Raw genomic sequence first — 12738 nt, 5'->3', positions numbered from 1 at the left:
GTCTTCACTCAGACATAAGTTTGTGTGACTCAAGAGGTGTTGAAGAATGCAAATTTCAGGAAATGAGGAAAAAAACTTGCTTGACTTTTATAAGGCATATGTCAGCCACAATCAAGATTTTGAACATGATCACACAGTAGGCATAAAATTCAGAGAGAAAAGTAACCTAATTGCTCTCATGAGATTACATTCAGGGGCTTGCAGTATGTTTGCCAAGAACTCTGTAATTTTTCTGATAAAAAGTAATTTTGTGCTTCCTAAAACTTTTATGGAGCAAGGATTAAAGAGTTTTATTGACTGAACTTTTAATATAGAGTGGAAACATTTTGAAATGCTATAATGGCACAAGATAATTGATTTAATTATACTTATTAAATAACTGTTCTTAAATTGGCTAAAAGTAATTTGTAAAATATAATTTTTAATGCAATTAGTTTCACTATTAATGTAATCTTCCCAGGATTTCATAACATTGCCCACTCTGCATTTCAGAGGGTGGGTAAGATCTTATCCTATTGACTTTTCCGTGACAGAAAAGAGAAAATATGCTTTTTCTCAGTATCATGATGCTTGTACCACAAAGGATGGTGAGAGTCTTAACAAGACACACCACCCTTCCTGTTTTAAAATGAACCAGAAACTTGCCAGATTCCAAATGCTGAGGGCCCAAAATGTCAAGCTCCCACTAAAATTTTAGGAATGCATCATCTCCAGAATAAAACTTGGAACTGCTATGTATATTTTTGTGTTAATATATCATAGGAACTCAGGACCAGTAGCAGGACCCAACAGAAGGAAAAAAGAATGTAGATTCAAGAAACAAAATAATATTTGCTTTATAGACTTAATTTTTAAGAAAAATTTAAAAAAAGTTTTACAGATTCCACCATTATGATTAGAGGAAAGGTGAAACTTCGGGAGGAAGGAACTGAATTCAGCTCCCATCAAATGAATAGAAATTCTTCTCCATGATTTCTGTGACAGTTTAACAAGACCTGTGTTTATTACTCATATCTTTAAATATGTTTTCAATATGCAACTGTGGGAAAATTTTAAAGGCAAATTGCTATTATCAGGTTCTGGTTCAAAAGGTCTCAAAAATGTTTCAAAAGGACCCAGCAAGAATGTTAACAAAAGAAACCACAGTATGCTCTGAATAGGAAGTGAGACATTCTGTCCTACAGCACATTTTCTAATATTAATACTTCTAAAGTAAGAACGAAGGAGACATAAGCACAAGAAGCATATGGGTGATGTATTGCTAAGTGACGTAACAACTGGGCCCTTTTATTTCAAAGAAATGCTGTTAAAAGGAGAACATTAAATCCTCCACATACATATATATCAGGTTATAATTCATGAAAAATTTGGCAATGTTTGTTGTGGGAAAAAAATTTAATTTTTTTTTTTTTGTTGGGGGGGTGTGTGTTTGTTTTTTTGGGTTCTTTTTTGAGGAAAAGCAGAAAGACTTTCACAGTGATCTCCATCAAATGTAGCAGAAGTTATATCTCTGTTATTTATATGCATTGGGTATAATGCCTTAAAATAAGATAAAATGGCTTTTCTTCCCAGCTAACTGCTTTAATACAAAGGTTCATTAATTAGAAGAGATAACTGAAAACATTCAAAACCAGGCTGATGTAGCAATTCACAAGAAAACACAGTTCTCTTTTCTTACCGTGGTTTTTTCCAGGCAGTGAAGCAGGTGGTGGTGCTGTGTTTCAAAGGAAGAGCCAGATTTGCCAACAAAGGCCTGTTCTTCATTGGAGGACTGTTGATACATAGAACTCTGTATTATTCTGAGTTTTGAACAAGAGGCTTCTTATTCAAATATTTATCAGTACTAATCTGGATTGTACACGGTAGCATAACTGTACTACTTCGTCTACAAAGTACAACAAAAATAATTTTGCAACTTAATTTTATTTTGCTTTTTTTTTAATCAAACTATTTTCTTTCCTTCCTTTGCCCCTCCTTTCAAATGTTTTCATCTTAGGTATTTTATGCATGGATAAAATAGTACAATTTACAAGTGTAATCAACACATAAGCTTTGAATGTTAGATCAACACATGCTTAAAATTTTAATCAATTTAAGTTACAGTAATATATTTGTTTTTCCTGAGAATGTGCCTCATTTGAAGATAACTAAAAATTGTTGTCCTCCCAGGATTCTTTCATAGTATTAAGGAATTTGTGGTACTGCTGTTGACACAAAAATTTGTGTCAGTGATCCCAATTTACTGGGTTTAGAAAGCGTATAGCAAATGTTACTGACATAGAATGAAGAATTAAGTAGAAAGCATCCACTGTTTATTAATTGCTTTCATAATTATTCACTAGAAAGCAAAATCCTGAATAGGGGAGGAAGCGGGATAATAGAAAAGAATACAATTCAACCTTGAGATATTTGAAATCTGCATGATAATTAAGCTATTTGGTGTCTTTTTAATTCAAATATTTGAGTTCTTTCAAGCAGAAGAGGAAACAAGGGCTCTGACTGCTCATCTTTTGTGCTAGACAGGACAGACAGCCACTTCCTCCTCCTCTGGCTATAGGTTAAAGTATCCGGCTGTTTAACACGTATTGAATGGAAAGAACATAGAGGAATAAAAGCCTTTCTGTATCCCTCAGGGAACAGCCTAAATGCCAGAAAATGGCAGGGATTAAAAACCACTCTGTCTGCAGTCTTTCTCAGCTGGGTACAGCTTTGAGCAGCCGAGGGACTGTCTCCCAGCAGTGTGGATCACCGTGGATCCCAGCCCCAGCTGCTGGTCCTGGTTCCTTGGCAGGGGTGAACAGGGAATTTGTTTCAGATGACATTAGATTACAATGCATTTGAGGGAATCACTAAGACGCTCTTTAAACCCGGGCAGGTGCTTCAAGGGAACACTTCACTCTGCAACACTCCTCTGTGCAAACAATATTCAAGAGTAGCTTTTTCCTTAACTGATGATGAAACCTGGTTTTGTCACCCACGTTCTACCTGTTTAAAGCCAAGTGAGATAAATCCAACCTATCTCCTAAGAGGCAAATACTCTGTACTTTCCTTAGTGAGTTCTTCTACAGGATCTAACTCCAAAAATGTGAGTTACATTGAATCCAGCATTTCTATCTGCACATTTCCCTCATCTCTTAATACCCCACCATCGATTCTCACAAGCTTCCTTTATCAGTAGTAATCGTCCAGTTTATCCTTCCTTAATCTACCTCTAAAGATAACATTGCCGAAAGTCCCAAGGTGACTTGCCCTGGTGATAAGTAGAATAAACTACTGCTGGGCTGTCATTAAGTGGTTACTCCAGAGGTGGAGGGAACACAAACATCACCTGCTGCAGCTGGTTACTCAGCAAGCCATTTCGTTTGCTCTGCATGTAGGCATTAGCGCTCCCACTCTTCGCTGCACGGATTCGAGCAAGCCTGGCTTTCTGTGTAAATAGACAAAACAAAGAGTGTCATTTGTACTCGTGGCCATTATCCTATTTATCTAAAACTGCTAATTGGAATCAGCTGCTTATGAATACCAATCTCACAGTGACTGACAGGCTGCATTGCATCCATCCTCCAGGTGGAGCAAATCACAAGTGTCTTCCCATTTAAAATGCATATGATAGAAGTTTTTATTTGTTTGCATGTATCAGCTACTAAGAACAATGACTTTGGAGAAGAGATGAGACAGATCAGTATGGAAGTGCTGCCTTTTTTTTTTTTTGCATTGCTGCAACTGCCACTCCTTATGTCTTGTGGGGAGAAACATGGGCATCCATTTCAGTTGCTATTGCAGTGAAAATCTCTTTAAAGGGAAATAAACAGTTCAGAAAAAAATATAATATTGCAACATCTATGAGTGGGTTTCTCTGAATCTTCTGAGTTTTTGGAGAACCAAAATGTGATAGTGTTTTTATGCTGTCTCACATCTAAGTTCCTGAATATTTGCCAGGCCATTTTAGAATCATAGAATGGTTTGGGTTGGAAGGCGCCTTGAAGGTCATCTAGTTCAAAACCCCCACCAGGGGCAGAGATGCCATGCACTCCATCTGGTTGCTCAGGGTCCCCATCCAGCCTGACCTTGAACATTTCCAGAGGTGGGGCATCCACAACTTCACTGGCAACCTGTTCCTGTGCCTCAGCGCCCCCTTAATAAAGAATCTCTTTACAACATCTAATATAAACCTGCCCTCTCTCAATTTAAAACCATTGCACCTTGTCGTGTCACTATGTCCCTTTATAAGAAGCCTCTCTCCCTCCTTTTTATAAGTCCCTTTTAGGTACTGGAGGGCTGCTCTAAAGTCTCCCCAGAGACATCTCTTCTCCAGGCTGAACAACACCAGCTCTCTCAGCCTGTCTTCATAGGAGAGATGCTCCAGACCCTGGATCGTCTCTGTGGCCCTCCTGTGGAGCCTGCTCCAACAGGTCCATGTCTTTCTTGTGCTGAGGACTCCAGAGCTGGATGCAGCACTCCAGGTGGGGTCTCACCAGGGCAGAGTGGGAGAATCCCCTCCCTTGCCCTCCTGGCCATGCTGCTTTGGATGCAGGCCAGGATATGGTTGGCTTTCTGGGCTGTGAGTGCACAGTGCCAGCTCATGTTCAGCTTCTCATCCACGAGGACTCCCAGGTTCTTCTCCATAGGGCTTCTCTTAATTCCCTCCTCTGCCAGTCTATACTCATATGTGGAATTGCCCTGATCCAGGTGCAAGAACCTTGCACTTGAAATTTTTGATTTTCATGAAGTTCTCATGGACCTACTTCTGAAGTTTGTCCAGGTCCCAGTTTGTCTGGATGGCAGCTCTTCCTTCTGTTGTGTCAACTGCATTGCTCACCTTTGTGTCATCTGAAAACTTGCTGAGGGTCACCTGACCTCACTGCTGGTGTCTTTGATGAACATATTAAGGGCATTGGTCCCAAGACAAAGCCCTGAAAGACCACTCCTCACTGGCCTACCTCTTCATGTCTGTCAGTATAACCAGACTTAATTCTTATCATATTGGGTCATAGACTGTTCATAACCTGATTTTTCAGAGACTGTGATTATCAATTAGTGAGAGAAATTTGTGATTTCTCAGGTAGCCTCTTTGCTTGTGAAGGTGACTTTCATCCAGAGTAGAAGGAGGCTCATGAGTGCCAAACATTTTGCATCCACTGAATTTTGTACAACACATAGAACACAGCATTAGGGGAGAGCATGAAGAATGGACTCTCTCAACCATTAATGTGGAAAACAGAAGCTTTTATGGGTTTACTAAGATGGCATCTGGTTCTGTATTTTTTGTGGCTGGTTACATGTATAAGATGGAATCTATTTTTATCTTCATGGTTAGATTTCTGATTCTGAAAGCCAAATGCCTAGCAGCATCTGGAATTAAATGGCTGCTGAAGCACAGAAGGAGATACAATGAAGGACTTGAAAATCCAACTTTGATATATAAGCAGGGATTTCCATATCTGATATTTACTCAGTTGACATTTTCAAAAAATAGAGAGAGTATTTCCTCCCCTTTCCCAAATTTCTGTGACATTAAATGTCAGTATGCACTTAGAGAGGGATGCAGCCCGGTCAGTGCAGCCACCAGATCTTTCTGGCATGATTAATAATTAACTGACTTAGAGGAATGGCTCAACACCACATTTCTTTGCACTCACAGCCTCAAACTCACAGATCTTTTCAACAGCAAGCCAAGAAATTTACGACAGCTAACAGGAAACATGGCTGAAATCTGTCTTATGCTATGTCATACACTGATTATCATTTAATTGTTCAGAAGAAAATAAAGTAATGCTCTGCATGTGTGCAAGCAAAAAGCTCACATGAGAGGCTTTTGGCTTATTTTGTGATATATTGATATATTTGAGGATGAGACATTTGTTTATCACCTTTCTTGGTGAACACAGCTTTTCCAGCAGTGCAGTTAATACATCTTATTTTAGTGGAGAGAAAAGATCCCCAATGACCTGGCCTGGGGTGCCCAGGAGCAGACTGTGTGGGGAACTGTTACAGCTCCCACCCTCCTGGCTCACTTAGGTGGCACATCCAAGGCTACCAGCACGGTTAGGGCTCAGTTCTCAGGGTTAGCAATTAAAAAGTCCCTTGGCAAGGCAGAAAATAGGTTGTTTTCAAAGTGGTGCTCCTGTGATGCCACCCCAGCAGGCTGGGTTGAAGGGTGGGGGAAGGAGTTTTACCTGCACCACAGATTAGTCATGGCTGGGACAAGTGCATTTGGTTATGTTCATAAGTATATAAAACTTTAGTCTTAGGAGCTCAAGATGCTTTGGAAATGCCTTTAGAGGATGCAGCTTGGAGTCCCATAAATAAGTGATTTCAGTCACACATGTTTTAGCGGTACTTTTCAGTCTGCTCTTTGTACAGGGAGATTCATTAAATTTAATGAACAGACATTTAACATACATTAGTTCTGCTTTTCCTTTTAGCATGCCTATTCATTTTCTCTTTAGTGATTGAAGTAATAATTATGGTGCAGCATCTTTTAATAAATAAATATGAAAAACATAACAGTCCATCAGACTATCTTAATATATCAAAGTGCTATGACACATATAATATGAAGGTTGTACTTTCTATCTGAAGATTTAAAATTGCTTTTCAAGTATGAATTTATTGCATCTTAGGAAGCTTTTGTGAGCTAGAAAGTAATAGCATACATCCTTCTAGCTGAGACTCATTCAGAAGGCCTGAATTTATATCATTTACCAAAGAGAAGACAGTAAATCTGTTACCAAGAGAGGAAGCAGATATTGTGGCCTCCATGTTCATGCTTCAGCTTACAGAAAATACTGCAGAAACTGGAGGTGTTTACAAATCTGTTAAAGTGATAAGATTTATTTTCAGTGCTTCTGCCTGATTTATATATGAGCCTGCAGCATGAGCAGTCTAGTGACTTCTCACATTTCCTTTCAAGGCATCATTAAAAGCTCATATCATTCACAGGATTTTAAGGGCTGTGCACTGGGGATGGAACTCCCATGAAAGACATAAAAATTATGTGATGACATCAGAAAAACTGTGGTTACAGAAGTACTGCATTTTCCTTTACTCTGCATTTTCTGTCATGTATAACAGAATGGAAGTGACAACTGCCCCTTTCAAAGCAAAGCCCTCCCTAATCCTCTTCTTCCACAGAATATCTAGGGGGAAAAAAAAAAGTATTATGTCCTCCTGAAGTAGGTGATATCTTTGCTATGAAGATTTTCTGAGTATGAAACTTTGATTTTGGTAATTTTTACATGGTCTAGGACTAAACAAATGTAGACGAAATATAGTTCTTTTACATATTCTAATGAAAATCCTCCTCAATCATCTCATCTCCATCTTCCTAAGAAGTTTGATGGCCAGCTCTCATTTTTCCCACATCCCTTGTATTTGCACTGAACTTCTCTTTCAGATGCATGTCTTTCTTTTTTCTAGCTTCGAATTTTACAGCATAGATTTGGATCCTTGTCTACTGCTGCATTCATAAGGGGAATTCACTGTTATCCAACAACAGTTAGCTTTGTCAGTTTTAGAAATATAAGCATTCATTTTTACAAGGTTTTAAGTAGCACTAAAGGTATCACTGTGGGGTATTTACAACATCCAGCTTTTAACACTCAGATGCCCAGCTATTTTAAAAGAATGATTTTATCAGGAAGACTTTAGGACAGGATTTACTGTGGTACTGGAATAATTTCTGGCAGGATTCTCTTCAACTTGCTATGCAAGAAAGCCAGGGTAGCCCAGGTAATTTAGTACTTAACTCCTGTTGTCTCCTGCTGCTCTCCAGGGTATGTAATTATCTTACTATGAAAACTCAAAAGTTATTAATTACTTACCTTTTGGTTATTATTGTTTAATAATTTTGTACATTTAAAATATTATAATTCCTTCACAGTCATTCTGTGTGCACAGCTTTTGGTCAGGACAGAGCTGGTTTTCTTCACAGGAGCTGGTATGGGGCTGTATTTTGGATTCGTGCTGAAAAGAGTGTTTATAATTCAGGGATGTTTTAGTTACTGCTGTGCAGAGCTTGCACAGAGCCTCCAAGTGTCTCACTGAGGAGGCTGGGCATGGACAGAGTTAGGGGGGGCACAAATGGGACAGATGACCCCAGCAGACCAGAGGGTTATTGCACACATATGGCATCATGCTCAGCAATAAAGCTGGATGCTGGTGGGGACTGGCAGGGCTGCCTCTCCTCTGGGACAGGCTTGGTGCTGAACAACTGTTTTCTTCTGTATCACTTTTCCCCCCTGAATTTGCTTCCCTTACTCCCTTTCTGGTAATTTCTTTCCCTTCCTTATAAAAAGATTAGACTATCTTCATCCTTACCCACAAATTTTTGCACTTTTACCTTTCTGATTTTCACTCCATCCTTCTGGGGAGGACAAAGAGAGTGAGCAGCAGGGTGAGCTTTAACTGCCTGCCTGTGCTGAGCCACAACACTGTGGCTCCTAGAGAAAGGATGAATATTGTCCAAAATATCAGTTAATTTTTTGTTTATATATTTTTTTTGTGTGGTCTTTCATAAATCCACCCTGTGTGTTTGTTTTTAAGTGAAAAAAATCAGGCCCACATTTCGTGCTCTGATTTTCTAATTTTCAGTAATTGGAAATGATTGATTTCACATTAGCTGACAATAATTTACATGACATCAATATGTAATAGAGAAGAAAATGCTGTTTACTTTGCACATTAATGGATATGGAATTAAATAAGGTTCATACATTTCTTGAATGGTGCCTTACTTTTACAATCTATTCAAATTATTGTTCAATAAACATGAGTTCTACATTTTTTGCTTTAAGTTTAACTTTTTTTTTCTAAGCTCAAAAATCCTAGATAAGTTACTGTTATGTTTCTGCAATACTCCTGATATTAATAGCCTGTCTCATATAAAGAAGTCAAAATGGCTAGCAGGGTTTCCTACTGCAAACACTCAGTTCTAGACGCCAGATGCTGTTAAGCAGTTGTTGCAGTCTATCCTAGAGCTATTTATAATTAGCTAGTAACTGATTATTCATAACTTGACAGATAAATTCATCATGTACAATTAATAAATAACAAAGCCAAGCCAATCTTCAGGATATATTTTGCTTTGTGAAGGTAGAAGACCATACTTGCATGAAAGACTCAGGCTGAATTCCATGTCTAAAGTCAAGTTTTTGAGCTGATGATGGTTGTTTGGCTGTTCTATTGAGGCATCATGCAGGTCACTCTAGGCAGAAAGTACTTGGGCAATTAATATTAAAGCTCTTTTGTTCCTCAGGTAATGAACAGCACTGGGCAGATGTACCTGCACATAGGAACTTGTTGGCTAAAATGACACAAGGCTCTTGCCTTCCAAAGACATGTATGGGAAACAGAAAAGGCACATAGCAAGGGATACTTCATTCAGGCTATGAAGTACTTCATAAACATAATTGCTGCTGCAGTATGGTGGGATGGACCTTTGGGTCCAAGCTGCCATGGACTGGCCAGACACCAATTCCAAGAGGGAAGCTGTGCCTCCTCCTGTCTCCTCCCTGGGCTGGTAGTCTTGCCAGTGAATATGACACTGTCAGTGTCCTGCCAAACCTTAGCCCTTGCTACCTATCACATACAGAATAGGAAATGATATCCAGTTGTGCCTAAACCTTTCTTGTTCCCCCTTCCCTTCCCTTCCCCTCCCTTCCCTTCCCTTCCCCTCCCCTCCCTTCCCCTTCCCTTCCCTTCCCTTCCCTTCCCTTCCCTTCCCTTCCCTTCCCTTCCCTTCCCTTCCCTTCCCTTCCCTTCCCTTCCCTTCCCTTCCCTTCCCTTCCCTTCCCTTCCCTTCCCTTCCCTTCCCTTCCCTTCCCTTCCCTTCCCTTCCCTTCCCTTCCCTTCCCTTCCCTTCCCTTCCCTTCCCTTCCCTCCCCTCCCCTTCCTCTCCTCTCCCTTCCTTCCCTTCCCTCTCCCTCCCCTCCCCTCCCTTCGCTTCCTTTCCCTTACCTTCCCTTCCCTTCCCTTCCCTTCCCTTCCCTTCCCTTCCCTTCCCTTCCCTTCCCTTCCCTTCCCTTCCCTTCCCTTCCCTTCCCTTCCCTTCCCTTCCCTTCCCTTCCCTTCCCTTCCCTTTTCCCTTCCCTTTTTCCTTCCCTTTTCCCTTCCCTTCCCTTCCCTTTTCCCTTCCCTTCCCTTCCCACATGACAATTGTCATTAACTTTGCCCAAAGTTAATGGGCAACCAAATAACAACCCCTTGAAGTCGTCTCTAGCTGAGAAAAGCTCCACAAATAGCATTCTTCAAAACTGTCTCAGTACTGATAAAACTGCTTGAGAAGAAGGCACAGTAAGACTCCAGGGCATAATTAGTTATGCCATGAATTTCAATGCCTAGTTTGGATTATTTATTCATCCATCTCTTGTCAGGATAGGCCAGATCCTTGGGCCTTACTATCTGATAGAAAACAATGTTTTGATAAGCATAGACAATTTTTTCTTTCTTTGCCCCCTCCTTCTGTTTTTGTTTATATTGATTGCAAGGGATTTCCTGTACTGCAGCAGAAAGCTGGCCTATATTGCCAACATTTTCTGTATTACAGAGTGGGATTTCATGGTAATTATGACAATGTATTTTTATGATTGGAAGCAGGAGCTTCCTTTAAAATGCATTCAAAATGCAATGGTATATAAATTTCTCTCTTCCATCTTCTCCCAAGCATTAATGTACAGTGTATTTTTGCCAAAAAGAAACAATTGGAATTGTCTAATCTTGAATAACTGTGCAGAACTCAGTAAGTGCATAAAATGATGGTTGCAGGGCTCTGAACAACTGCAAAGAAAGTGACAATATTTTTCTGCTGTAAATTGTCACTGCTTCTGGAACCAGATTTCAACTCTTCAGCAAAGAACTTTCTCTTGAGTTTCCTTCCAGCCCAAGTGTTTTGCCATTTCTGAAGTCTATTTTGATTAAACTTCTGTGTGAGATATTGATAAAGTTGCACAATTCAAAGATACAGCTATCTCAGTCCAATGGAAGCTGTTGTGGCCAGCAGGAGCTGCCATTGCCTGCAGGGGTTTCTGCTACTCTCCACGGAACAGCACCTTCTTTTAAGCTTATATTCATCAGCCTCAGAGAACAGAAATAAGTTCAGTGCCTAGGGAAACATTTATTTTAGAAAATGGTGTAAAGCCTCTATTGTACTGAATGAAAGAAGGAATTTCAAACTTCAATAATGTGACATTGTTGCCTGAATATTCTTTTACAATGCAGAAGAAACCCCCTGTGAAATGCAAGGCTATATTTCATGGCTAAATATGGACTATACAGTACCCATGAAGTGCTTTTTGTTGATTTTTCTTTTTTAGAGCAATATTAAGTTCAACATCTTGTCATTTTAGATTGAAAGAGATTAGCTTTGCAGTAGGAGGTATCAATGAAACACACATCCAGTGCTAGGTTAATCAGACCTCAAAGCCATTTTCTCCCAAGCAAGAACGGCATAAACACAGTCAGAGGAGATCTCTCATCCTTGCTGTTGGCATTGTTCTGGGGAGCAGAGGAAAAAATGCTTGGCAGGATTGCCATTCATCACTTCATGTTCCTGTTTGAAACATACAATGACCTCACTGTTTTGCAAGGAGAAAATGTCAGTTATTAACTCAAGCAGTTGCTATTCAGGAAGAGATTATGGGGAATAGCAGCCAGTCTACTAATCTAACTTTTGTGAGCTATTTTCTACTGTCCATTTATTTTTCACTGACAAATGGTGCTGGTTTTTGGCTGTGGTAGAGTTAATTTTCTTCACAGTGGCTGGTGTGGGGCTGTGTTTTTATGCTTCCAGTTCTCTCCCTGATCCTGCTGGTGGGGGACTGAGTGAGTAGATGCATGGGGCTTGGATGCCAGCTGGATTAAACCATGAAATAAATGTAAAGCAGGCCTAGAAAAATGTGTTTTGTGGCATACAGTAGGACACAGTTTCTATCTGAAAAGGTTGTGTCTGCAGCTATTATGAAAGCTCAGAGCAGTCACAATGATTGCTGGGATCGAGCCGATCAATTACCCATGACTGCCACAGTGCTCAGGGGCACAGTCAGGAGCACTGTGTCCTGCCTGAGATACAGTCATCTCCCTCCTGCCATTCCAGAGAAAGAAGTAGAAAAGTTCTTGAGAAAAACAAGGTAGTGTGGAAGTGACATGAGAGGGGAACACACAGCTGGAATTAGTCTCTGGGACAAAGCATGCAGAAGAGTGGGTAGAATTAGTAGATAGGTAATGTACAGGACTTAGATCCCTGAAGTGGATTTTAGATTAGATCAGGTTTCTAGAGAGGTATGATATTCTTGAGATACACCTGTTATTTTAATAGCCATTTTCCTCATCTGACAGCATTTTTCCAAGATGTGACCATTGAAGGGTGGTGTATCTTTCACCTGGGCCTCTGAGTTTCTTGGCCATGTACCATTGTTTTTCCTGTTTTTAAGATATTCTGAGAATGATACCACTGTACACATTTATTTCACTGATTTTGTGTTTATGGTGTTTTTGCTGGTTTTTTGTTTTGTTTTTTTTTTTTCAATGGAGAAATCAGTCAAAAAGGTGGCCAGAGAAGCACACAAACATTTTGTATCTGACCATGGTGCTGCTGTCAGTATGAAGCAGATGCATTCCCTGGTGTATGTATGCAGTCCCCAGCCATGGTCTGCCTGCACACTTCCCCCAGCAATGAACCTGCTCTCCTGAGACTCAGCACCTCTGAAGAGAGGGCACAGGTCCACAAAAAGCCCAACCTCA

General features: G+C 40.1%; 1 protein-coding gene across 1 annotated transcript in view; it reads right to left on the bottom strand.

The window, feature by feature from the left end:
• KCND2 (potassium voltage-gated channel subfamily D member 2) overlaps nt 1-12738 on the bottom strand; it is a 267260-nt gene that overhangs the window by 6521 nt on the left and 248001 nt on the right. The window contains exons 4-5 of the mRNA XM_005519239.2: nt 3329-3427; nt 1679-1771 (exon numbers count right to left, since the gene is read on the bottom strand). Coding sequence (XP_005519296.2) covers nt 1679-1771; nt 3329-3427 — 192 coding nt within the window. The remainder of the gene's footprint in view (nt 1-1678; nt 1772-3328; nt 3428-12738) is intronic.

The sequence above is a fragment of the Pseudopodoces humilis genome, chromosome 5 (assembly GCF_049639895.1).
Source record: "Pseudopodoces humilis isolate 2021_Gansu_Grassland_sample_001 chromosome 5, ASM4963989v1, whole genome shotgun sequence".
Classification (NCBI taxonomy): domain Eukaryota; kingdom Metazoa; phylum Chordata; class Aves; order Passeriformes; family Paridae; genus Pseudopodoces; species Pseudopodoces humilis.
The sequence above is the reverse complement of the archived record's forward strand: the minus strand, read 5'-3'. Positions and strand labels throughout refer to the sequence as shown.